This window comes from Harpia harpyja, chromosome 12 (genome assembly GCF_026419915.1).
Source record: "Harpia harpyja isolate bHarHar1 chromosome 12, bHarHar1 primary haplotype, whole genome shotgun sequence".
Classification (NCBI taxonomy): Eukaryota; Metazoa; Chordata; class Aves; order Accipitriformes; family Accipitridae; genus Harpia; species Harpia harpyja.
In genome coordinates this window covers 36514676-36541782 of record NC_068951.1, presented here as the reverse complement: position 1 = coordinate 36541782, position 27107 = coordinate 36514676, and the positions used below count along the sequence as shown (strand labels likewise).

Here is a 27107-nt window from a genome sequence, read left to right as displayed (position 1 = left end):
GCGCCGCCTCTCCCCGCTCCTCCTCTGCCCTCGCTGAAGATGGCGGCCGCCCCGCCCCTTTGGGCCCTCAGTAAAAATGGCGGCCGCCCTCCCCCCCGGCGAATCCGGGGTGAGGAGAGGCGGAAGCGGAAGCGATGTCCGCCCCCGTCCCGGCGGCGGCGGGGCAGCAGGAGGTGGCGGCGGTGGCGGCGGTGGCGGCGGGGAGGGCCCCGCCAGTGGCGCGGCGGTTGCCGGGTACCGGTGGGGCGAGCCGGGGCTGCGTAAGTGACCGGGTGCGGGTAGGGCCGCGGGCCGTCCGTTGCCCCTGCGGCCTGACCCCTCGCCCTGCCCGGGAGCGCCGCGCGGGGCCGCGCTCACCTCAGGTTCTCGCCGTTCCCTCAGCGGCGGGCGGGCGGGCGGCCGCGGCACTTTCCCCTCCTGGCGGCGGGGGCAGGGCCTGCCGGGGCGGCCGAGGGGAGCCGCGGGCCTGTCCTCGCTGGGCCGAGGGGACAGCGCTGACCTCCACGCGGTGGGGAGGGCGTGAGGCGCGTTTTGTGAGGGGAAAGTCTGGTGTTTCGAGGACAGACCGCACCAAATCGGTATAAACCTGTCCCCGAGCTTCGTGAGCTGCTGTCGGCGCGTGCGGTGAGGGGAGGAGAGAAGAGTTTGTCAGGGGAATAAACCCAGCGGAAACTCAGCTTACTGGCATTCGTTGGGGCTTAGGGTTTTGGTTTGAGTTTTTGGGTTTGGTTTTTTTTTTTTAAATGATTGGGTGAGAAGCATATGGCTTTTCATGTAGATGAGCATAGCGAGCATTTTGGTCACTTTTACGTAACTTTTGTTGTAGTTGCATAATGGCAGAAGCTACCGTCTCTCCGCTGAAACACTTCGTGCTGGCTAAAAAGACAATCACTGCCATCTTTGACCAGCTGCTGGATTATGTCTCTGAAGGAGCAACTTTTGTGGAAGGTTAGCTTTCATCTGAAACACAAGGGCCTTGTCCGCTGCTTTGAATATGTTTTAGAGCAGTGCCATGTACATTACGATATATATCAGTGTGTTGTTTGCATAAAATACTCCTTCAGAAACAGTCATGTTTTTCATTTGATGTTGACTTTTTCAACTTAGGCTAGCAGGAATGCCTAGCATAGTTACTTATAGGAAAAGCTGATTGCGTTGCTTGGGCTGGTAGCCTAGCTCCTTTCCATGATGGTGAAGGCTTAACTACTCCAACATTTATAGTCCTGTTGTGGTTTCCTTTGTATAGAAGAGAGGACAAACAGGTTCTCCCATTATTCAGTGGGAAAGTAGATCAACATGATGTAACGCAAAGTACCACTGGTTACACCATCAGACATTTTAGCAACGTGGAGGTGTGTGTGTTGCCACATGGAGTTGGTTGCTCATCACCCCTGTGAGCTCTGCAGGGAGAAGACAGCCCAGCCTAGTTGATGTATCTATGAGAGGTCCCAGCTTTCTTTTCTGAAGGAGGCAGGTGTCGCAAAGAGCAGCGCAAATCAGCACAGCAGGCTGTGGTCACAGGGTCATTGAATCCAGCAGTTAGATCGTTGATTAATCTGAAGTGATTTACGTCACCATTTCACAAGTGCTTGTGGTGGAGCTGTCAAATGACAAGGGCTAATATCAGTGTCTGTAGTGTGGTTTTGTTTGTTTTGTTTTGTTTTATTACCACTGTATAATTAAAACTTTCACAGATCTTTGTTGGCATGTGAAGTACTGGTAATCCGTATCCGGGAGCACATAGGCTGTACGTGATTGCTTTTATGTTACTCTTTTTCTATGTGTAGCAACGTACAGGAACCCAGAGCTTGAACGTGTAGCAACAGAAGACGAACTGGAAAAAATACAGGCATATAAAAATAAGTTAGCAGTCATCGGTGAGGTGCTTTCACGGAGACACATGAAAGTGGCGTTTTTTGGCAGGTAATGAACAGAATGACCAGAACCTAATTTGATCTTTTTTTTTTTTTTTTTCTGTTGCAGAGCTTAGTGTGCATATTTCTAATGTAGATGCACTGGAATTAGTGCTTCATCATAGAATTATTATTTGAAATATAATGCATAAAACCATGTTCACGCTTATCTAATTGATGTTGAGTATTTCTTTGATGCCATCTTGCTTTGTGACTGTAGATTAATTATGTATGTCTTGTTACATGTCTTTCACTGATAAACTTTGTAAAATAACTATCCTGTATAGATCCGTTATTTGATTTAGGAAGATCTGAGTTTGTCGTCATCTTCTCCAGAATGGCTTTTCTTTTTTTGATGTGGTGGGTTTATTTAATAGCTTTGTTTTACTGGACTATTACTGTTAAGAACTTCTGTTTGTGTTTGATCACAAGTACTGAAAAACTAAACTTTGAGCTCTTTATGTTTCCATATATAAGCAGCTGAAGAAAAATAGACAGAGGTGGTTACCTTGTTGGTTGTATCATTAGTCTGCTAGATCTGTCTGATGATTATAAGGGATAACAGTAACAGTGTACTGTACAGCTTACAGATCAATCTGAATGAAGCTATGAATTTCTGCTTTCCTGAATCACTAATTAGGAAAAGTTCTATTTCACAGTCCTTAGTGGTATTACTACAGACCAAGTGTCAAACCTTTTGCATGTTTCGATAATATTTCCAAAGTTATGGGTGATTTAAATTCACTTCTGTTCTTTAAAAAAAAAAAAAAAAAAAGGTATTTTCAGTATTAGAAAATTTTTAATGTTGGTCAGCTTGGGATGGTCTCAACTATTTTTTTTTTCTTTTTGCGGCAGGAAAAAAGGGAGTTAAAAAGAAAGGTATTTGTTGGCACCTGAAATGTGTTACTACATGAGTAGTATTCTAAAGAGATGCTCTCAGGTGTATACACCCAAAGCACTGAGGTTTTATGTGTCTCTGCTCGTATGTGTTGTGTTTTGCATTTCAGTTTCATCTTAGTGGAAAAGTCTTAAGTTTTCAGTGTGACATTTTGATTGGGTCTTAGCACTTCCAATAAATATCTGCATTCCAAACATTGTGCCATTCTGTTCCTATAAAATTTGGACGGTGTAGAAAGATTATGAAAGTCTGCCTTACCAAATGTGAAGTCAGATATAGAATAGTGAAGTCCTTCTAAAAGACTATGGTTCCAGTGCTTTCAGATGCTTTTATGTGCCTGGTCAGTCTGGAGCCTGTTAGTCCACTTTGCTTCAGGAAAATTGATTTTTCTGTGCTTAAATTTAAGCATGTGGTTACTTTTTTTTTCTGGAGTATGAATCTTCATATTTTAGTTCTAAAAGTTCTGTAATAGTATTGGAAAAAATGTGTACAACAGTGATCTTAACCTTTATTTTGCTAAAAATAGTTCAGCTATTTAAAGAAAAACAGTAAAAGGATCAGGGATAAAGAAATTAGTTATATCTCAGCCTTGATATTTCACAAAGTTAAAAGTTGAATACATTTACAAGTGTGTTATAAAAGTTGATTTTGCAAAAGGCAGAAATTCAGAGCAGGAAAAAGAATTTAACTCTCTCTCTGACACTTTGAATAAATCTGTAAACTGTTGTACAGTGAGCACTGAACTTTTTCTAGAAGTAGCTCAAAAATGAGTTAATAGTCTATGTAACTTCATACTGTTGTGTAATAGCTAAACCCGAAATATTTATGGGTGAAGGGTAGAGGGTTATGCGAAGTAGGACATTGCTGAGAACTTCAAGTTCTTGCAGAATCTTGAGTTGGTGACCAGTTCCTTTTAATCAACAGGGTTTTGGTTAATTTGCTACCTCTTCCTTCTGAAGTAAAGACAAGATTAAGTTCCGTTATTAAAGACAGCATTTACTTTATAAGGATTACACACAAGAAATAAATTTGAGGTTGTTTTGCACATTGTTTCACGTCTTACTCTAGGTATCTTCATTCAGTTGAGATTATCATCCATTAAATTGTTCTGAGTTGTCATTGCTGGCTGTGGTGAGAATTCCCAGACAGCAATGCTATGAAACGTGTCTGAAGGCAGTAGTACAACAGTGCTCCTTTTGTACCTCATCTCATGCCTAGAAGACTCCATCAGAAGCAGCAGTTCCTTTCTGACTGGTAAAAATCAGATATTTCTCTAAAGATAGGTTAAGTTGCTCAGGTGGTAATTTCACAGACATTTTAAGGAGTCACCTTGATTGCTACCATAAAGGGTAGTCCTTCCTGCCCCTGTTATGCAGTGTTCTCCTCATGTCCTCCTCCAACATCCCTGGAATTCCTTTAGCTTTGCCGTGAGCGGGATCGTGGAATTGTTGTCTGATCAGAACATAATTCTGCCCCAAATGTTACATATATTTTCAATCTGTTCTTTTCTACAGGAATGCTAGGGCTGCCATAAAGAAGAGGACAGGCTGCCCCCTTATGTGGGACAGTGTGTTGTGATTTAGCAATTGCTCTAAGTTGATCTAAGGCATCTTTTTATGCTAGATGCTTTTTCTGGTGGAGCAAAGTTGAGTTAATACCTTTTACAAATTCCTTACACAGATTGAAGTATACCAGATAAAGCATACTTAGCAGTCCAGGTCGGGCTTGTTGAGCCAGTATGTGTTATGCAAATGAAACTTGGTTTTCTTTGTTGGATAGGTAATGTTGATACCAAGAAATATTTTTGGACCTGCTATTCAGATGAACTTTTCCTGCACTGCCTATTCTTTTCTGGCAAGCTATGCTGTACTGGCTTGAAGCTCTATCACCCGAAACAGCTTGCAGTATGTGGGTCTGATGCAATTAAATGGGAGTGCATTTAGTTCGAGACAAAGGTGTGTGTTTAATGCTGCTGTACTGTGCTCAAAGTGCTTTTATTTTCTATCCCTCTAGAACGAGCAGTGGGAAAAGTTCGGTCATTAATGCAATGCTGTGGGATAAGGTACTTCCTAGTGGGATTGGCCATACAACAAACTGCTTCCTCAGTGTGGAAGGGACAGATGGTGATAAGGCTTATCTCATGACAGAAGGATCAGATGAAAAGAAGAGTGTCAAGGTACTTTTTTTGAATGATTAATGCTACTTTTCACAGTAACTATTTTCTCAAAAGATTTTTAACAACGATGTCAAGGCTAACAAAAGTATAAGGCTAACTAATTCTGCATTTTTAAGTTCTTATTTAGGAGGGAACAACAAACTAAAATGGTCTACTTCGCAATTTTTCTTGGCTGTTTCAGAGAAACAACTAATGTGTGTCTCATAGCATAGCATATGTTGAGTGATTTATTTTTATAGGACTGAGAGTAAGTTCTGTTACTTGTTAAGGATTTAGAATGTGCCTCTCATTTGGCATTATAGTGCTTAGCTGATTTAACTGCTCACATTGATATGTTAAACCTCTGAGGCAAATTCATGATGATGCTCAGTATCACGCACTCTAACCCCGTGGGGAATGCCACTTTGTGGCTCCAAGGAAACTCCTGTCTGAGCTTCAAGGCATTACTTGTTCTTTAGGTGTTGTTGAGTCTAAGAGCTTTAAAAAAAAATAGAAATCGCAAATATTCACCAGAAGGAAGTATGAACACTGCTACCCTGTTCAAGACAGATCCTGTCCAGGTTTGCTTGAAAAGCGAATTAGTCTGGTTTACAGGCTTGTTTGTGGTGCATATTCATATTTGTCTTCTCTTTATGCTCTTTATAGACAGTCAATCAGCTTGCTCATGCACTTCACATGGATAAAGATTTGAAAGCTGGCTGTCTCGTCCATGTCTTTTGGCCCAAGTCAAAGTGTGCCCTGCTGAGAGATGATTTGGTTTTAGTGGACAGGTATGTTTTCTGTTTTAGTAAATGTTTTCTTAAATAAATTAGCCATTACAATGTTTAGAAGAAAGACTGGTTTACTGATTGATTGTGTTTTGGTTGTTAGGTTGCAAAATTATGGAAAGGCTTTTTTTTTTTTTTTTTTTTTTTGAGAGTACAGACTTTGTTCTTTTGTGTATACTGCTGCCTGTCATGACCCCACTGATTTTGGCCTTGTAACAGTTGGAACAGACAGTGTCTTGTGATTGAGCTGCATAAGGGGCTAGGTTTTGGCTGAGGACACTTCTACCTTTAGAAAAAACCAGTATGGAAGTGTGAATAGGGTTGTTGCAGCAGCAACCTCTTGCCCATCTCCTGTCTTTAAACACTTCAGACTGATCATGTGAAGTGTAAGCAATCTGGACTTCATTTTTAAAAGCTTCTGATAAGAGTACATATCAAAGTAATGGGTGACCTCAAAATGTAACTGTGACTATGTCAGCTGTGTATGCCTATGTGTTGGGCTAGCATTTCCTATGGTTTGTGTATTTAAAGAATTCTGAAAGCTGTTGCTTTGTCTATGTCAGATGTTCATGTTCCTGGCCACTGAGGTATGACCTGGTAATGTTTTTTCAAACTGTTAGGTGATCTATACCTAATGTGTGAATCAATATAGATAGAATTTAAGAGTATTCACTCAAGTATGAGTGAATTTGTAAGTATGATTTCTTCATATCCAGCAAAATAACACCCAGAGTGTATTCTGGTAAATTGTAGTGCTTTTTGTTGCATCTCTAATCTTGCACTTTTGAAATCACTGGGAGTTTGTCATTATTTTCTTGGGTGCAAACTTAGGTCCTGTGTTAGTCATACAGAAAGCCAGCCCAGCTGGCACAGGAAGCTGGTTGGTTTGATGCACTGCTGGACTTCTAAGCTTATGCAGTTGTGCTGTCTCCCTGGGGAAGGGTGCATAGCACAAGTATGCTGGAAGTCTGGAAGGGATCCTGCATAGATATGATATAAGGCATGATTTGATCTGCACAGTCATGATTGCTAAAGGTGAATTGTAAAGGGAAAAGAAAACAGCTTGGATTCTGAGAGAACAGGTGCTTGGAAGGAGAAAATAATCTTTTTACTGTTAAATAGAGAATATTTGAACGAGCAATAATTGACGTGTTGCAAACATGACCTAATGCTCATATTCCACTTATTTTTTTAAAACTGGACAGCACTACAGTTTTAACTTAATTTTAGTTTCTTATTAAATCTGTGCACTGCTTGCATAGCATATCACTTTAAAGTAGGCCTTTATTAATGGAAAAAATATTTTATGAACAACTGTCCTTTTTGATTAAAATCTAAAACTTGGGATACAGGGAGGGGGACCATTCTGTGAGACTGCCTGGATTTCATTAGAAATTGTATTTTGGAATGAGTAGATGGTCCAGTGAGTGAGTAACTGATTGTCATGGTTTAAGCCCAGCCACCAACTAAGCACGTTGCAGCTGCTTCCTTACTGCCCCCCCCCCACCCCGCAGTGGGATGGGGAGGAGAATCAAAAAAAAGGTAAAACTCATGGGTTGAGATAAGAACGATTTAATAACTAAAGTAAAAAAAAAAAAACAATAAACCTAACAATAATAATAATAAAATATAATAATAATAATAATTGTAATGAAAAGGAATATAATTAAAAGAAATAAAACCCAAGAAGAGATAAATGATGCACAATGCAGTTGCTCACCACCTGCTGACCAATGCCTGAGCAGTGATCCACCCCTCCTGGCCCACTCTCTCCAGTTTATATACTGAGCATGATGTTCTATGGTATGGAATATCCCTTTGGCTAGTTCAGGTCAGCTGTCCCGACTATGCTTCTTCCCAGCTTCTCATACACCTCCTCGCTGGCAGAGCATGGGAAACTGAAAAATCCTTAACTTGGGATAAGTGCTACTTAGCAACAATTAAAACATCAGTGCATTATCAACATTAATCTTACGCTAAATCCAAAACACACTGTACCAGCTACTAAGAAGAAAATTAACTCTATCCTATCTGAAACCAGGACACTGATAAATGCTAAATGGTAATTGGCTTTTGCTATGTTTTCCTTAAGCTTGAGGTAGGCATCAGCCTAAAGATATAAAGCTTTGTATCTTCTTACAATGCCCTTAGGCAGTCCCACTCTATTTTTATCAGTTTATAAAAATCAAATACTCCTTTGCTGTGTAAATATGAGTTTGTGTTTTTTATTCTCAACAGCCCGGGCACAGATGTCACTACAGAACTAGACAGCTGGATTGACAAGTTCTGCTTAGATGCTGACGTATTTGTCTTGGTTGCCAATTCGGAATCAACTCTCATGAACACGGTATGACGTGCAATGATTTTACGTTACTTCATTTAAATATTCAGCAGTTCCGTAACTGAAGTGGCTTCTCTTAGACCTTTACTGAAGCTCTCATGAATCATTGCACTTAGATTTTCTGAATAGGATTTGGGGGTGGGAGGCAAGAAATAATGTATATCCCTCACTAGGGAAAGGAGAACCAAGTTTCTTAACCAGCTTTACTTACTCTGACTTGAGCATCACGTTTATCCTTTCTAGCTCAGTTTCTTTTTTGATAAATGGGTGATGTAGTGCTTGTGTTGCTTTACAGTTTGTCGATATTTGTCAGCTGAAGACACTTGTATGATCAAAGAAATAAATTACAGAGTTTTTCTTATCCAGAAGTTTAGTAAAATACACAAAGTACATAAAGGAAGTTGAACTTCTATCTTGTTCCTCTTGTGTTCTTGTCTCAGAAGAGGGTGAATTCCCTTGATAGACCTTGTGTTGTGGACAAGCGCTACAGGTTCCCCTCACTGGACTGTGTTTCTTCTGAAGATGTTGGCAATAAGCATTCATGTTGCATGGTTCTGTGCAACATGGAGAGCTGAAGATGTTTTAACACCTTTATTCTATAAAGCCTTTTTAAGAGAGAGAAGACTTCTGTATACCTTGCAGCCTAAATACTGTATGACTTGTAGAAGGAGAGCATGCAAGGTGGCCAAAAGAGCTGTTGTGATACTCAAAATACAAGACCAAAGATTTGCTTTAGTTTTATAATGATCTCCAGTTTTGACTAAACTAAGTATTGTGAATGTAAACAATATCAATATAAGGTTTCTAAGTTATTGGAAGTGTGACTGCCAGAACATAGCATAATGCTACTGAGAAATGTCTTGAAGACTTTTATTAAGCCTACTGTAGACAAATAAAATGCTCTGATTTTTCTGAGTGTAGGTCTGACATGCAGTGTCTGAGCTTTCTAATTATTGAGGCAATTTTTAGTACAACAAAGAACTGAATGTACAAAGACAGTATTTCCTTGCATTCTAGCAAATTAGAATAGTTTGGTAGAAATCTGAGAACATAAAATGAGTTTAAAAACATTACATTCTATCTTCTGAGCCGAATCCACAAAGACTCAAATACAAGAGAAATGTGATTTAAAAGGGACAAAAAGAAAATTCTGACAACATCTGAGGCAAAGAGAGGATTTGGCACAGTTGTGGCTTTATCGTCTCCATTGTCTCACATGAGGGACACTTTTTGGCTTTTAGTGTGGAGGGAGTCTAGAAGCTGTTTACATTATGTGCATACCATAGTTTTGGGTTTGGGGTTTTTTTAATCAAAAAAAAAAAAGGATGAAAAAAAGATTGGGTTTCAGTGAACATCTCATTACTATATAGAAACACAGAAACAATAGGGACTTGTGTGCCAGATTTCAGTTTGGTGTAATAAAGTAGCAGAGAAAAGGCCGAATTTGATTTGGTTCTCTCATTTACTCAGGAAAATGAACCATTAAAAACAATCTGACCAAGATAATAAACATGCAGGAAAGACGAATAGGCTGTATGTCTACTGGAAGATTCTGTTAATTTTGTGTTTGTCTGATTCCAAGCACTCAGTCACAGAAGTGCTACTCTGCTTTTTGATGGGATTCTTGGCCAGTCTTTGTTCCTTGTCGGGCATGGCTGAAAGCTGCTAAATAGAAGTAGGTTAGTCTTGCAATTTGTTTCAGGCGTTAAAGTCTTGCCGAGGTTTTTTGGTTGCCATGCCCATAAATCCTCACTTAACAATGGGCACCTTGTTATTATTAGGATCTGGAAATCACCAGTGTCCAGGGTGTATATTGGAGGGAAAGGAAGTAGATCTTAGTTGTGATTGAGGCTTTGGCTCAGTAAACAGCTCTTTTTCTCCTTTTTAATTTTTTCAGCTTGGTAGACACAAGTGAAGTTGCCTTTAACAATTATGTAACTGCTCTAAAACATTTGTATTTTGCTTTGCATTGTGGCAAATAGTAATTTTTTCATCTATACAAGTTTATCCTTCAGGTAAAGCATATGATAACTGTGTTCTCATCCTCCTTAGGCATTATTTTTACCTCTTACCATAACAGGTTTGAAAATAGTTGGCAGCTGCTACACAACCACAGATTTTTTGCATGAATGTGATTTTTCTAGTATTCCTTCATAAATTCTCTTCAGACAAAGTTCTTATTTCTGCAACAGTAATCTTGTTTGCACATTCTTAACTCCCTGGCTGATGGAGACTAACATATCTCCAGTGTTGTGTTCAGAATATGTGATGGTGTCCTGCTGCAGACTCAAAAAAGCTTATGGCAGCACAGAGGTCTCTTCTGTTTCAGCTGTGCTGAGTGGGGATTCACTCCATCACGACTTACCCATTATGACTATGAAAACAGCAATGATGGGTGGTAGGTACGGGCAAGGGACCTAAATACATTTTTCAGGTACATGCATGTCTTATTTTTAAAATTAAAACATTCAGCAATTACTTTTTTCCTGTCACTCAAGCCATACATCCTCATATAGGAAATGTAACTTGTCTGTAGTTCAAGGTGACATTGTCTAGTTGAAGAATACAGTCAGAGGATGTTTTTCTGCATATAGAAACCAGATTTGGCCGGGTGAACAGGAGCATCTTGGTAGTTGAAATAAAGAAGACTTCACAGTTTTAGCCAGGTGTCTTATTTAAAAAATGAAATGAGCAGGTACAGTCATGTCTTGTGTGTTCTTTTTCCCTTCCTCTCTTCCCCAGCAATATTGAGTGTCACAAAATTGCAAACAAATTTAATAGAGGGCTAGAAGTATCAAAGGTAATGAAGTTTTGTGATAGTAAAGTGAAAGAAGGAGGAAGAAAAAGTTAGTGAATGATGTGATAGATTTATAGAAGAATAGACTTTATTTTCCAGTGTTTTCTAAACTATTTGTTTTGGAATTCTTCTAAATTTGTATTTGTACCTATTTTTAGAGACGCTTGCAGTATTTTTGACTTTTAGCATTGGCATCAGTTTTAAGACATTTGATGACTTTTGAACTATCATAAGCCTTTTTTGTGTTGGATATCTGTGGGGGTTTAATGCTAATGAATTCTTTTTAATAAACTTTTAAAAAGCTGGATTAACTAAAGAATCTGTTACAGAAGGATGCATGACTCTGGTTTGGATGTCTGGGGAGTTTTCTGTTTGTGCTTTAATTCTTAGGAAAAACATTTTTTCCATAAAGTGAATGAACGACTTTCCAAGCCAAATATCTTCATCTTGAATAATAGGTGGGATGCCTCCGCATCAGAACCAGAATATATGGAAGATGTGAGTGACTTGATGGCTCTTATTTGGGTTGATTTTTTTTTTTAAATACATACATGTAAAGAAAAGGCCTCCACGTGCATAAAAGCGTGCTAAATTACCTAGGGAATACAGTTATTATGAAAACACCAGCTTTGTCTTATTAATAAAAGGGTAAATTATTTGGTCAGAAAATGGAAATAACTTACTCCTTGTTCAGAGCAAAAAGCAACCTGCATTTCAAACTACAATATGTGCAGGCAGGTAATGCAATGGGAAGCTTGTTTAGAACCTTTTTCTTCCACAGTTAAGCTTGTTTTAATTCTTCCTTGTATTACCTTTTATTTCTGTAATGGTAATGCAGCCTGAGAGTACAGATTATACATGTATACACGGATAGAGTAGCTGGTAAAGTACAATGTTAGATGGCTCTTCAGATCTTTCCAATGGCAACTAGCTTGCAGTGATACTTATTTCTCTGTATATGGGGAATGAAGTGGTTACCCCAGTAACTGACTGAGGTGTCTGACTTGCATAAATACAGACAGTTGTAGAAGAAAGTATTGTTGTTTCCAGGGCTGTTAAAATGGTTGAAAGCAGCTGCTGCATCAGTAGGATTAGGAGGCATCTGCTAACTAAGGGGTTGTTCAGCATCTGTTTCTGACTCTGACATTCTCATTTTATGATGGCTCAATTTTTGCATTTTTCTCATGAGCTTTTTACCTTTTCCTTAGGTCCGTCGGCAGCACATGGAGCGCTGTCTGACTTTTCTAGTTGATGAGCTCAAAGTTATTGATCCTGTAGAAGCAAGGAATCGCATCTTTTTTGTTTCAGCAAAAGAAGTTCTGAGTGCCAGGAGACAGAAGGCCCAAGGAATGCCAGAGGGTGGTGTGTAGGAGCTCTTGCTTTTCCTCAAATACAGAAAAAAATCATAAAACCTTATAAGCAAAAATATTTAAGATACAGTCACTGCTGTGAGGTATTGCTCTCTCCCTTATGGTCCTTTATGTTTCACAGGTGGAGCACTTGCAGAAGGATTTCAAACAAGATTCCAGGAATTTCAACATTTTGAGCAGATATTTGAGGTATTTATGATGGGCTTTTTAGACTGCCTGTTTTTTAATGGCAAAGGTAGCTTTTGCTTAGCTTAATTTTACTGAACATTACCCATGTTAGCAGGTGGAGGAGTGTAAGGTATTCAAACCACCTGACAGCTTTGCCTTATCTGTGGGTTCTGTTCATCTCTTCTCACCTTGAGTAGCAGGTAGTTGTTGGAAGGAAGCATTGTTCAGTGGGGGAAGGGACCAAAACTCTTAGCTCGTGTTTTGAGATCTCAATACCAATCTAGTCTATATAAAAAGACATGATGCTTTTAGAAAGGTGTGTATCACTTACAGCCATGAGCTGGTGAAATATTTGCTGTATAGTAAGCCTTATTTTGTTCTGGAGTTGTAGCTTTGTGATTAATCATTGTAATTCAGGACACAAATAGTAAGAAATTCTGTTTCACCAATGTAAATCTAAATATTTACTTGCGTTTTTAAAGCCAGAGTTTTGAAATTATCACCATTATCTACCTCTTAGTTCTGATACTCTGAACATTAACACTCTTTTTACATCCTTGTTGCTGTACAGAATCCATCCTTCAACCTCAGTTTAGCTATATTTATAGTTGGGAGTTTACAGTTTCTTCAGAAGTAGGACTGGCTAGACAGTCGAGTGATTTCTTTGTGATAGGATCCATTTGTCTTGCTGAATTTGATAACTCTAATTAAAGCCATTCTTGGATATCTTAAGGAGGCATCTTGAGTATGCTTCGATGGTTCTGTGTGGTATGTATCAGCATATCTCATGCAACATGAGCCCAAACGGTATGACTAGTTTGTACACAGCGAATGCTCAAGGCGGCTCTTGCATGCCTGAACCAGTAATTCCTTGTTCGGTAGATTTTGAAAAATCTAAGTGCCTCTGAAAAGTATTTCTTCTCGCATTACAACAAACCCATTTGACCTTAGCAAAACTGAGTTACGTCATGATGTGTGTATATCAAAAAGGTGTTAAAATAATAGCTTGATTCAGTCTTGCATAAGCAAGAAGATGTCAGACTGAAGTTTAATCTTTATCCACACTCTTACGATAGATGACTGAATTGTTGAAATGATTGGTTCAGAATACCAGCAGGGCCTGAGTCCATGAGGCATGAAATTTCTTGCTTGTGTTACTAGCTGTAGCGAAACATGTGTTTTTGTTTGTAATTTTTGTCCTAAGAGTTATAGTAAGAAACTTCCAACCAGCAGGAAAAAAAGTGGAAATTAAGCTTCTAAATCAGTTACTGTTCTTTAACATATTTTGCCACGTGCTGTACCCAAAGCTCTTTTGACAAAATCTCTTATAATTACAGTTAAGCACTCAGCACTTAGGATATTTCAAGATTAAGATGGATGTACGACTTATTAAATGATGTGATGCTATGAGTGCTCAGCACATTTGTAAATCAGATGTCACAGTGTCAAATTTGCCACCAAAACGAGAAGCATCCATCGCAAGGTCACAATCATGACAAGATTCTTTGGCAGAGGCTGGGACAAAAAACAATTCTGTGACAGCACTGTATGGCCTTAAACAATTTTTTCTTCTTTCACATTATCTGTTTCATTTGTTGCACACCTTCCAACTCCCAACAGTGAGAGTGGATTCTGTAATGTTTTTCCCTGCTCAGCCATGTTTCATCCTGAAATCATAATGAATGGTTTTGAACAGGAGTGTGATCACATCATTTAAAGAGCATGACAACATGTGCTAAATTAAGATTGCCAAAGCAATTTAAATTTTGAGTGTCTGATGTTGCAGCCTCTTTCACATTCAGGTTTTGTGGGCAATTTCCTAAGTTCTAATGGCATTTTATTTGCTTTTAAAGCAAGGCTGATACCTAAATGGTTCACCAGATCGGAAATCTTCATACCCAATACTTGAATTACTGTCAGTTGAGCTGATAAAGTAGCTGACATCAGCATACTATTGTCATCAGTTATGTTTACCAGCACTAGGCTATACCAGCTCATATATTGATGAAGAGTATTGTACATCAGGTACAATTTTCTGTGTTTAGTCTGGGAATGAAATCCTACTTGATACAATGCTTTATGCACTGCTAGACCAAATTCAGATGCTGTTTAGCCATGAGTACAGCCTAAGCACTTCTAGCTAAAGTGCTTTGCATTTACTCTGTTTCCTGACAGAGGAGCTGCAAGTCCCAAGACTCTTGGATTACACTCCAGGCTGTGAAAAGGCAGGGATGTGAGCACAGATGCTTCTGTCTGTCCTCATCAAACACTGACCCCTTCCCTGCCTCAGTCTCTGTCTTGCCTTTAGCTCCTTGTGCCTCTTCAGGTGCCCTGCTCAGACTTTGCAAACATCTCTCGTGCTCTTTTGTCCAGTTCATGTCTCTAAGCTATCTCATCAACTAATTTATAAACCCGTCCACATGTTCCGTGTTCCCACTGGCTATACCTGCTGGTTTTGCTCCTCCTGGATTCTCTCACCCTGCTTTTGTCTTCACTAAAATTGGACGGCGGCTTCCTCTTTTCCATGTGGGCTGAGAAGAGGAACTGTTATTTCTCCAGCACTTCCACATTCCTGATTTTAATATCAGTTCCCTGATGAGAAAGCCTGTTCATTCCAGGACTGGTATGAGCTCAGTATAGCTAGAATTTAAAAAAAAAAAAAAAATCTAGAAACAACCCATCATTGCTAGTTTGTTGTGATATGGGAAAAATTTGGACCACTTTTGAAAGGTTTGTAACTACATTTATGTAGACCTTTGTGTGAGGGCAAAAGGCATTCCAAAAATAGATACAACATGTTTCTTCTGCAAAGCACAGGGTGGTTTAAGTTGCTAAAAGAAAAAGTGGTCCAGGAATTACTAGAAACAATTCTAAGCAGTGGTGAAATTAAGGTTTTAGAGATTCATGTAGTAACTTTAAAGATGTTACTCTGTATGTCAGCTGTATTGCAACAAAGGAAAAAAGCTACACAGTCTTAAAGGAAAGAGTTGAATTAGTGGATCAATTCTGAATTTTTGTGTTGTGGAATAAGAGACAGTAGTCTGTGTATCTTTCTTCTGAAATTTTACAATGAGATACATAGAAATGCCTAATCGAAACAGCAAAGAAGTGCATGCACGGTGTCCTGTGTGCAGTAGTCCTTGGAGGATATTCTACATAAAACCAAACCCTGCTATGCATCAGATTATAGTGTTTCCCAAGTTTCTTCAGACAACTGGTAACAGAAATGGTGTGGGGAGGAGTGGCGGAGGGAGGCAGGGTAGAATAGTAGTTCTGGTTGTAAATTGGAGTGAATAACAGAGCCTGAATGAGTACACTACTGCAGAGTCCTTCCCTAACGCTGCACAGGAATGTAATAAGCTGTGCACTTAAAGACTGTCTTGCTATACTGGAAGTGGGCTGGAAGGTAACTGGTTTTAGTTATGCTGTTGAAACATACTTTTTCTCTTTGTTTTGATAAATACTTGTTTACAGACTAACAGCAAAACAGGTGCTGTCCCACTCTTATCTTTCCCAGTCATTTAACTAACCTTTGTGTTTCTCCTAGTGCTCTAACTTGGATTTTCTGATTATGTTGTGAGTGATTGTCATCCTTTTATCTACCGCATACTAATGTTGGGAAGACTCTTTCCTCTGTGTCTAGCTCTTACAATGTGCTGATACTTATGAAACTCTGGCCTTTCATTGCTGATTTCTAGATCTGCTTCATCGAGGAACAGGGAATATATTTTACCCATTTTGTTTATTTTGTTTTGATCTATTATTTTTAGATAGCTGAAATTTGTTATTACAGTGTATGCTAAGGTCACAGGCAAGTCTTTTAAAAGCAACCTAAACCTGTTTGTGCTATGAAAGGTGCATCCATAGATTGAGAACAATTTAAAAAACCCATAGATCTGGTATAAGGAAACTAGCTGCTTGCTTTCTTCCCCTCAAACACAGAAGATGTTGCTACTTTGTGGTGACTTAGTGCAGGTTGAATTTTGACAGCATTAATTGGCTACATAAGTCAGGATGTGCAGTTGCTTGAAAAAAAGTCAAAGTCTTAATTTATGGCTTATTACAATTGATTTGCTTTTGCCCAAATTGAACATTTGTATATCTCTTCAATCAGTCTTCTGTAGTTTCTGAATCGCTGTACAATATTAAGATTGAAGATTGATTAGAAATGGTATCTTTAGAGCATTCTCTAGTTGTTCATTTAACACTTCAATAATCTACAAATAAGCTAATATTTTAAGGACTACTTAACTTTTTTTTATCCTGTGAGATAATCCTTGTTTCTTATTCCTAATTGTATATTTTGTTCTGGGTGGTCAGTATTGACATAAGCATGTCAAATTTTATTGACAGAACTGCTTCTTGAAACTGAGAATATGTATTGCAACAAAGAAAACTCAAGCCAGGCAGTATTACCAGCATTCATGGTAGACATTTATAATTCCAAAGAGATAGTTTGGAAAATTTTCTGAAGAGCTAGATTTATCTTACGTATTCATCTGAGTTTTCTTTTTTCTTTACACTATTAATTTATTTTAAAAGCATAAAAACCTATGCACATTACTGTGAATTAATATGAAGGTACAGATTTGCTGCTGTAGACTCATTTGAGATTTCAGTTCTGGTGTCTTTTAATTTCTATATACTTTTCTCCCTTTTTTATTTCCTATTGGTTTAAGTTCATGGTAAAATTAGCAGCGTGTGCTTTCTGACAGTGAAATTCCTGAATGTGTTGGCATGGAATTGCAGTAATGTGTTGTGGCTTGGGCCCCTCGCAGGAGTGTATCTCGCAGTCAGCTGTGAAAACCAAGTTTGAACAGCACACTATCAGAGCTAAACAGATAATAGATACTGTGAAAAACATTATGGACGCCATAAACGTAGCAGCAGCAGAGAAAAGGTAGGTTGATTGGAGGGCTGGTTGGCTTTGGTTTATCCAGATCCTCTGAGGAGCCATTTCTGTGCTGGTGATTTTCTTGGGCCGTTAAGGACTTTAAAATTCACTTTTCTCGCTTGGTAAGAAATAGAGAACCTCTCTGGTGTGTCAGTCTTACTACTATTCACTTGCACCACTCAGTCTTGTCCTTGGTCTATGACTTCTGTATAGGGATCTTGGTTTACTTTGTTATTCTTCATTACTGACTTACAGTTATGAAGGCAGTCTGTGGGTTTTCAAATCTATTTTTCAAAAATGTGTGAAATTTTAAGTTTTTCTAGCTGTATCCAGCATTTCAGAGGTGATGGTGGGTCTGCTTTACCTAAGTTTTTTGTTAATGGTAAAACTGAGAAAATAAATGGGAGGCTGTAGATACTTTAATTTGCAAGTGCTTAGAATACTGTAAGGGATGAGAAAAGCCCAAGCTAACAGAAGCTTGATCTCTGGTCCTTTCCAGATTGTTTCCTTAAATATCTTTATTCTCTCTTTGCTCATGTAATCCTTTTAGTGCTAATGATAGCAGCTCATTTACTGTCTGCTAGTTTCATATATTCTTTGAGGTTTGCGTATGCATGGGGTTTTTTTCCTCACTTTTGTTGCTACCTCTTGTCTCTTGTACACAGTGAACTTGCTGTCACGTTTAATCCTTTCCATCCATCTCCTTTCTGTGTCTGTTAATAGTGTGTCTTTATGTTTCAACAGACTCCACTGTGCCTGTCAAACACACTCATCTTCCTGAATATATCAGCTTTTACAAACTGTGTGTTTACATACTAACTTGTCTCACGTTGTCAGATCCTATGAAAACATGCTGTGAAATGTTTGAAAATATTCTGATACTCTACTTCTTTCTGTCAATCAAGCTGCGAAAACCTGTGTAGTGACCCCTCTTAATCTGAATTGCTGTTTGATGTTTCTGCTGGCCCTTCAAGATATTACTGCTTTAGATTTTAAGCAATTTTTACTTAAATGATAGGTCAAGGACTTCTGAAGAGAGTTGTTTGTGACAAGGTTAGTTTCTGCCACCTCCCCTTTGCTTTGCAGGGTCATCAGACCCATGTCCCTGTTAAGGAATAGTTGAGTGGTGCTGGTGAGCAGCAGTAGGACGGTTTGATCAGGTTTATCCTTTTTTTAATTTTTGAATCAGGATAGACTAAGTATTAAAGGCCCCTGACTTCCCTCACCTTTTTTAGCTGTAATTATGTGCAATGGTAACAATTCCAACTCCAAATGCTGTTTTTGTAAATATATCAAGACCCAGTAATTTGAGTTAAGTTCGATCAGTGCAGCCTTTAGATGTGCCTGTAAATTTAATACCTATGTTGCAGTCATTCTGAAGCAGTGCCTCTGCTTTGTTCAGCTGCTGTCACTTTGGATTCTTTTTGGCTGCTCAGTAAACTATCAGTTAGGTGGTTCTTGCCTGATTATGGAGCTTGTTTCATTACTGGGAGAATACCTGCTGTTGATGGTGATTTCCTTTCTGCTATGTTAAGAGTCCATTCGATGGAAGAGCGAGAAGATCAGAAGGATAGATTGGACTTCGTTCGAAATCAGCTGAACATTTTGACGGAAGATACTAAGGAAAAAATCAAACGTGTTACTGAGGAAGTAGAAAATAAAGTAAGTAATGGCAGTGTGAAAAATCTCCCTGATTTCAGTGTTGTCTCTTCTGTAAGGCAGCTCCTTTAGGTGCCCACCCATCTTATGAAGTATGTTTGAAATGTCTAGTATGTTCCTTTTCCAATATGAAAACGAAAAAAAAGAAAGAAAACCTTCAAAATAGCAATCCTTCCTGACTATCAGGTAATTAACTGTTACAATAAATGACTCAATGCAGTGGTCTGTTTTCACTCTGGCTGAAAAAGGTAGGAGAAACATTTTATGTATTTACCACATTCTTCCAGGTCTCCTCTGCCATGACTGATGAGATTTGCCGACTTTCAGTTTTAGTTGATGAATTTTATTCAGATTTTCACCCTTCTCCTCAAGTATTGAAGCTCTATAAGACAGTAAGTTTTCTTGCATGGTTTGAAGCCAGGCTCTTTGTCTTTCCTTTAATTTCTACTTCTGTATTTTCATAATTTGCGTAGCATTTTATGTGACACTTTGTTTATGCATTGCAGGATTTTTGCTTCCTGACATATGCATATCTCTGTCTACCTAAAACTGGAAAAAAGTTAAAAATATTTTCTGCTTTGTTTTGGGGAAGAAATTAATTCTTTTTTTCAACAGTCTTTTTACTGGAGTGGTTACTGAAACTGACATCCTGATTTGTGGTCTTCACTTCTAGTAAATAAAGACCTTACATAAACAATTTTCACTACTCATAAAATGAAATAGAACCAAAAATAAAATGAACTTGCAAATACTGAACACTTTATATTTAGGGTTTTTTTAATTTTTTAAAGAAAAAAGGCAGTTTTTATTAAACTTCTATAAATTCCTCCTCAAACTTAGTATTTTAAAGGAGCTTACACCTGTAAGTTTGCCTTTTATGCTCAGACTTTGCTGCTAATGAATGACTGCTGTAACTCCCACCTATTTCAGCCTTATTGATCAGCTGGGAGCGCTGCATTTTCAGGGCAGTCTATGCTGTCCTGGCTCTGCAAAATGTCCAGAGCAGACCTCCATGGGAGTTGATGGGATCGGTTTATCTTTGTGCAGAGCAGTGAAATTGGCTCCCATCAAATGATGACAGTAAAGGCTTTGCAGGGCAGTGTGGCAGTGGTATGCTTTTCAGTGGCACGGTTTATCGAAAATACAGACTTTTCCATATGCCTTTTAATGATTACAGTCCTAGAGAAATCTTTCCTGTGTTACTTTAGGTTTTCAGTCACAGTGTGCAATTTAAGGCATGGTATTTCCATGGTAACGTGCTTTTCTTCCCACTGTAAATAACAATGCTTAGTGTTTAAGGTATTTATGCTCTGTATAATGTAATTGATAAGCTAAATACAAATTGATGAGCATCTATTGTTTATGAAACTTCAGGAACTGAACAAACATATAGAAGATGGTTTGGGAAAGAACCTGGCTGATCGTTGTTCCAGTGAAGTCAATCAGTCAATGCATCAGTCACAGCAGGAGATGATTGGTAAGATGAGGAAGGAGGAGTGTTAAGACCTTTTGTTTGGAGGAAGACAATTTAAGAAAACTTGCTTTTAAAAGAATTTTTTTTCTGATGGTGATTTTACATTAACATTATAAAACGATAAAGGAAAAGCCATCCTAGATCAAAACTGAGTGTCTGTTCAGCTTAGTAGCCTGTCTCTGATATTAAACAGTAACAGATGCTTGGGGAGAAGAATAATGAACCAGGGTAAATATAGTGATCCATCCCCAGTTTAGGGACTGCTGAGCCAAGGTGCTGCATCTGGATTAATGGCTTAAGCAAGTAGTAATAGACCTGTCCTCTGGGAACTTGTCTAATCCTTTTATAAACCCATTTAAACTTTTGGCTTCCACAACAGATATATGAAATACACTAATTGTTAGATAATGTTTCTGCAGTATAATCCTCTTCCTAGGTCCCTCCAAATTCTGAGTGCAAAACAGGATAGTTTCACAAAGTATTTGTGCATTCCATTTTTTCTTTTTCTTTTTTAACAAGTAGTAACTTTATTGCATATCCATATCTCTCTTCTGATCTGTTTCTGGTAATACAAGATTCAGAGCTAGATCGTGGAATTACGTGAAGCCTTCTGTCATCTTATGCAATAATGTTGCCTTTTCTGTAGGGCACCACAGAACTGCTGGATAAACCAACTTTTTCTTAGTCCATCCTTATCTTTTGACTATTGATATAGAGGTCTTTCAGTTAATTTGACCATTTTTTCCAGTGGTGCTTTCTCTATGAGCTGATTTTGTGTGACTTTTCTTTTATCAGAGTGATAAATTGCCTGCTCTGCTATGATTAATACTGCTAAAATGCCCACTGATTTTACAAATAAATAAAAAAATTGGCGAGTTTAGATTGTTGTAGTTCACAAAGCTGCTCAGCAGTGCAAGGATGCTACTTGTGAATGTGCTGTAAAGCTTTTAATGTTAACTCATCTTTACTATTCTGTTTTATTTCTAGAAAATCTGAAACCATTGTTGCCTTCTGGTGCTCAGAATCAGCTCCACTTGCTAATTCCGTGCAGGAAGTTTGACCTCAGCTATGATCTAAACTGTCATAGCCTGTGTGCAGATTTTCAAGAGGATATCATGTTCCACTTTTCCTTGGGATGGACTTCACTTGTAAACCGTTTCTTGGGTCCTAAACAAGCTCAGAGAGTACTACTGGGACTAGCAGATCCAAATTTACAAGTGAGTGCTTCAGAGATTAGGCTGACATTTTAAGCGCCTTGTTTTACCTTGATGAGAATATATTGATTTTTACTGTGTTTGCCTCTACTATTTACATGCTTGCTGCTACTTTCCCGTAGTCCCTTTGTGTGAAGTATTTTTGGTGAGGGTTGTTTTTATTGGATTATATTCAGGGTTAGAATGGAACAAAAAACCTTTCCTAAACTTTCTGCAGCTGTTACCTGAGTTTTGTTTTGCTTTGGATTGAACCCTTTGGGTAACCTTTTCATTTGTAACTTCTGGATCCTTACAGCAGAGCCAGTCCTATGTAGAACCCTTATTCTAACCCAGTCCCCTGTTGGGCAAGGAACTGTCAAAACCTCCCATGCTTATCAGGAGCATTGTTCAGATTTCTGTGCTGAAATGTTTCCTTTAAGTAAATCAAACCCTGAATATATGAAAATAAAATAAAACCAGTCTGCTGTGTAGTTCCTTAATGCTTTTTACTCAGGCTGCCATATTCCCCTCTTCTAGATCCCTCGTCCTTTAGCTACCACCCCGTCTGCTGCCAGCCTTCCTGCCGTAACTCCAGAGAACGTATCGCATGATGATTTTATGGTTCCTTTGGTAATGAGTTTAGCTTCACTGACATCACGGACATCTATGAGCATCATCGTTGTTGGCGGAGTGGCAAGTAGTATTAGCAACATTCACTGTACTAGAAGCAATGGCAAAGATTAAACTGGTGTTTCCTGTTTGGGGTGTAATGCGACGCATGTAATGGGCTTAACACCGGGCCAGATGAGTGTGTGTAGTACACTGGATACCTGCAATCTGTAGTGAGAAAATTAGTCTAATTACTCTGAGCATAGTTGGACATATTCTCTATGCCATATGTCTGTGTTCAGTTTCTGAATTAAAGGATGATTTGATGGTGCCTCATTCAGTTTGGACTTACTGGGAGCTTTGCTTTCTCCTTCCTTCTTCATGAAAAAGCAGCGAGGCTTCTGTAACCTGCATGTTCTCCATGCCACTGGGGTTCCAGCTCATTTGAATATAGCTGTATGGCTCTGCAATAATAATATAGAAATAATATGTTTCCTTAAACTAATCTGGTGAAAGGGCCATACAGATGAATTAAAAAAAATCGGTGGAATTAGAGTTTATTCTGTAGGGCAATTTACTTAAGCTAATGAAGAATCCTTTCTTTCAGATTTGGAGAACAGTAGGCTGGAAACTCATCTCCCTTTCCTTAAGTATGTATGGGTTGTTATATCTTTATGAGAGACTAACTTGGACGACTAAAGCAAAAGAGAGAGCCTTTAAACAGCAGTTTGTAAACTATGCTACTGAAAAGCTGCAGATGATCGTCAGTCTTACAAGTGCTAATTGCAGCCATCAGGTGCAACAGTAAGTATCACACTGGTGTTTCCCCTCACTAGGATAGGAAATTACATCAGCTTGGTACTGTTGTCCTGGGAGTGGGGACTGGCTGTACGTGATGTGGGAAGGCAGCTTTAGTGTCCCTTGGCATTTATTATGAGGGAATTTCAAACTCTCTTGAAATTACCACCTGGAAAGGTCAATACATATGTCTCTGTGTGTGTATGTGTGAGAGTTAGTCTTAAGATGTAGACTGTCTTTGTCCAACACCTTACTTTGAAGATGCGGGAGTTGGTTCAGTTCTCATGGAAGATGAATTGGTCTGCTTTTAGGTTAGCACTGAATCAGCCCCGAGTCACTTTAATGGTGAGCATTTGTTCTGCCTCCAGGGTTGATATGGGTGAGTTCTGTGCAGCCAGTCCTGGCTCTTCTGCACTGTGGAAAAGGAACTTAAGAGCCTTTCTGAACTGTTCCATTTTTTTTGTGTCTCTTTCCCAAATACATTTCCACCTGTCTCTGCAAAGTAATGTCTGGGTGATTGTCTCCCTCAGCCTCCCCTGTTGAAAGTTTGTTTTGATGAAATTATTATTTCAGAAAATTAGGCCTGCTAAATGAGACCTCTAACCACCAGGGTGCAGAACACCTCTCCTGTGTAGCCCAGGGAATACTTTACTAATACCAAGTTCAGCTTCAGCAGAGGAAAGAGAATCATCCCTGTGTCCAGCAGCTGTGTTGTCTCTGTGAGGACATGGAAGAGCTGGACTCAAACCAATGCTCCAGTGAGGTGAAGTAGAGAGGAGAGGAGACATCTCCTCTCCTATGGGAGAGCCTGGTTGCTGGCCTGGGGTGGTAACTGGGTTTTTTTCCCTTTGTGTAAGAAGGAGTCTTGGAACTCAGGTGGGGAGCAGGTGACTGAGGAGGCAAGTAGGATCGGGTGCCTCAGCAAGTCTGGGGCACTCCTCATCCTGCAAAGTGCTCACATTCCCCATGAGCAGGGCGCTTGGTGTGGCATGGGGTGCTGTACGGGGGAGCACGTGGCTGCTCCAGCACGTGTTACTGCTGGAGTCCCCATCTCAGACTTGTACCTGTTGATGCTCAATGAAAAAATTGCCAGACATGATGTTGGCGTAGACTGAGGTGCATTTGCTATGTTTAAGGTTTCTTTTTTAATTTAAAAAATACACCATTCTCCTGCTTTCCGCTATTCTTATAATCCCTTAACAGCTGGAGACTTTGATTGCTGTGTTCTACTGCACACTGCAACGCCATGTGATATTTTTTTTTTCAATTTTTTTTTTTTATTTTTTGTCACACGGACTTCTGTAAATCATGATTACAAACTTGTTTTCCTTTTAGGGAAATGGCCACTACCTTTGCTCGGCTCTGTCAGCAGGTGGATATTACCCAGAAAAACCTGGAAAAGGAAATTGCTAGGCTTTCCAAAGAAATAGATCAGCTGGAGAACATACAGAGCAACTCCAAGCAGCTAAGGTAAGTCTGGGTGTGACTGGCCACAGGCAAATTCAGTGAGACTGGTGCTTGCTGTTAACTTTCAAGTTGAAATAAGGTAGGTGCAAGTGCGGAAGGGCATGCAGCAATACCTATTTTCTTTCCTTGTAACTGAACAGCTCTGGTTAAGTTAAATAAATGCATGCTTCTACCGAGGTGAATGAGCAAAGCTACAAAAATATTCATTCTTAGATTGTCTTTACCTTTGTCTCTCTTCACTGTATAGGAGAGATGGCTTTCTGAAGAATATTAATCTTCTGTAGGTAAATTAGGGTGGCACCTTCCCAAAGAACCCTCCCCATAGGAGAACAGGAGAGCAGCTGTACTGTGTTGAGTCATTCAGTGCAGCCTTGTTTTTCTTTTCGTTCCAGTAGTAGGTGTTTACAGAAGAGGAACTTCCAGCAGTTGGTGGTTTAGGGACTTAGGAGCAGCCTCAGCCTTAGCTTCATGTTCTTTTTGCCCTGCTGTAAGCCTGCCCTGGCTGTGGGCTGCCTCTTGGCCTCGGGCGTCCAAGACCCTAATCGGGTGAACGATTAGCCCCGTGGCGCGCCCCCGTGCCGTGGTATGCTGCAGGAATGGCCTGCGTGAACCCTGCTGAGTGGCCTCCTTGCAATTGCAGAACCTCTCCCAAGTTAAATGTTGAAAGGAAAGGCCAGAACCAGGGGAGTCCCGGATGGACCTGGCACAGCCTTTGGGGAAAAGGAGACGTGGGGCAGACGGCTGGCAGCCTTCTGCTGCCTGGTCAGGTCCCAGACTCACAGCGTCCAAGGCTCTGACTAGAGCCTGTGTTTAGGTTTTCTTAGGGCTGTGGGTTTCGGGAATAGAGGAGTAGAAATTAAACGCTGATGTCGATTCTACCTTCTTTGTGATGTTACTGCATTGAAGTAAATCCATTGCTTTTGTTTGTTTTACAGAAATAAAGCCATTCACCTTGAGAATGAATTAGATCGCTTTACAAAACATTTTCTTCAAAAGAGTAAATAAAACACTGTTGCCAACTTTCCTGCTGATCCTTTGTAGGACAAAGTAGAAATGTTACGGATGACACTTCTCCTCTGTGGAGTCACATGAAATGATTTATATTTTAAATGTTACTTTGATTACACTTGTTAATTCTTGTAAAACTTGGGACTCTGATGGTGAAACAAACTGAAGAGCTGGGGTACTCTGTTACATTTGGTTTGGGGTTAAAAATTATCTTTAAACACTGAATTTCTTTGGGCACTTGACAATAAAGACCCAAATACTTCCTGGTTTTCATTAGTATTTAGCAGTGGCAAGTCTCGCTTCCTGGCATCCAGGAGTTTATGCAGGGAGAGAGAGCTTATCACAGTTATCAGTGTCTCCTGTTTTCAGTTGCTTAGGAATTAGCCAGGGAAGGAGGATGCTGCTTTTTCATGTGTGCATGTTTTTTTGTGTAATCCAGGGAAGTACAAACTCTAGCATGGGGAAAGGACTCTTTGACTTGTTTTGAAAGCAAGTGAAACGGTGTTGGGCAGCAGTTCCTCTTCCTCAAATGGAAGTGAAAGATGACAGTAAACTGCAAAGCCTTCACTAATGCAATGCAGTAGGCTCTAGTTTCCCCTCTGGCTACCACATGCTGTCAAGATGCCATTGATTGTGTAAAAATAAACCAATTTCAACAAGCTTCTCAGATTTTTTGCAGGTGGTAAAAAGCTCATTTGCCCATGAGAGCAGTGCTAGAACCCACCTTCAGGTGAGCTGCAGGTGTGTGTCACTGCCACCATGCCAGCGTCCATCCAGGCCAAGGAGAATTTGGGGAGCAGAATGTCTTGACTCAGGTTTTGCAGGTTGGGTGGGGAAGCTCAGGGTGTCAGGCGTGACCTTGAGCTCCCACTGCTGGCTTCCCAGAGCAGGGAGAGGCTGGGTTTGACAGTTTTCACTTGTGCAATAATCCAGAGCAGTCCCTTGGTTCTGCTGCAGACCAGGTCTCTTACAGGTATGAGACTTAAGGCAGGTGTGTTGGAGCAGTTTACCTTTGCTCACCTCCAGTAATGCAAAGCCTCTGCAATTATTTAACACCTACTTTTTTCTAACTAGACTTTTTAAGAATAACTTATTTTAAAAGAGAAAGCCTTTTCAGAATATTTATATATTTTTATGAAGTGTTAACATGACTAAATGAAATACTCAACTGTAAAACTAAGAGTTAGGGATTTGCTATTTTCTGGCAAGTAAGGGCTATCTTAAAAAGAAATAGCAGTAACATCTAATGCTAGAGGCAGTTAATTATTTGAAGACAACACTGTTTTCACTGTACTGTATTTTGGTGTTTGTTTCTGACTGCTAGCACAAGCATGGCTCTCTTGGAACTTTCATAAGCAGTATGCATGAGGAATCTCAAGGTTTTTGAGGGAAACTGAAATACGAAAATGAGTAACAGCCCAGCCTTCTTGTATATGAGATCACAGATGTGTATTAATGCTCTTTTTCTGGAGCATTTTTATGGACATTGTATCAAGATAAAACTTTACATGCATGTGTTCTACAGTTATTTATTAAAAAAATATTACCCCTTTGCTCTAGTAAGTTATTTGGCAG

At 39.5% G+C, this 27107-nt stretch overlaps 1 protein-coding gene across 6 annotated transcripts; it reads left to right on the top strand.

Annotated features, from left to right (window-relative positions):
• Nucleotides 1–150: 150 nt before the first annotated feature.
• On the top strand, nucleotides 151–27085 carry MFN1 (mitofusin 1). 6 transcript variants are annotated; one of them, XM_052805163.1, is made up of 18 exons: nucleotides 151–260; nucleotides 827–948; nucleotides 1788–1923; nucleotides 4825–4987; nucleotides 5633–5757; nucleotides 7993–8101; nucleotides 11283–11390; nucleotides 12101–12254; nucleotides 12384–12451; nucleotides 17209–17330; nucleotides 18860–18986; nucleotides 19271–19375; nucleotides 20358–20460; nucleotides 21445–21674; nucleotides 22188–22343; nucleotides 22867–23063; nucleotides 24393–24527; nucleotides 25460–27085. In XM_052805163.1, exons 2-18 carry the CDS (start codon nucleotides 834–836, stop codon nucleotides 25527–25529), a joined length of 2223 nt encoding a protein of 740 aa, XP_052661123.1. In that variant the 5' UTR covers nucleotides 151–260; nucleotides 827–833; the 3' UTR covers nucleotides 25530–27085. The 6 variants fall into 6 exon arrangements, with proteins under 6 accessions (XP_052661123.1, XP_052661124.1, XP_052661127.1 ...); XM_052805166.1 differs by lacking the exon at nucleotides 151–260 and adding an exon at nucleotides 344–362; XM_052805165.1 differs by lacking the exon at nucleotides 151–260 and adding an exon at nucleotides 476–578.
• Nucleotides 27086–27107: the final 22 nt, after the last annotated feature.

Bases quoted from the DNA above. Each gene is read 5' to 3' on its own strand.
- MFN1 (XM_052805163.1), top strand. From the start codon at position 834: ATGGCAGAAGCTACCGTCTCTCCGCTGAAACACTTCGTGCTGGCTAAA. The intron at 12,255-12,383 runs GTGTGTAGGAGC...TATGTTTCACAG, and splicing joins CCAAGGAATGCCAGAGGGTG to GTGGAGCACTTGCAGAAGGA. The intron at 20,461-21,444 runs GTAAGATGAGGA...TTTTATTTCTAG, and splicing joins GTCACAGCAGGAGATGATTG to AAAATCTGAAACCATTGTTG.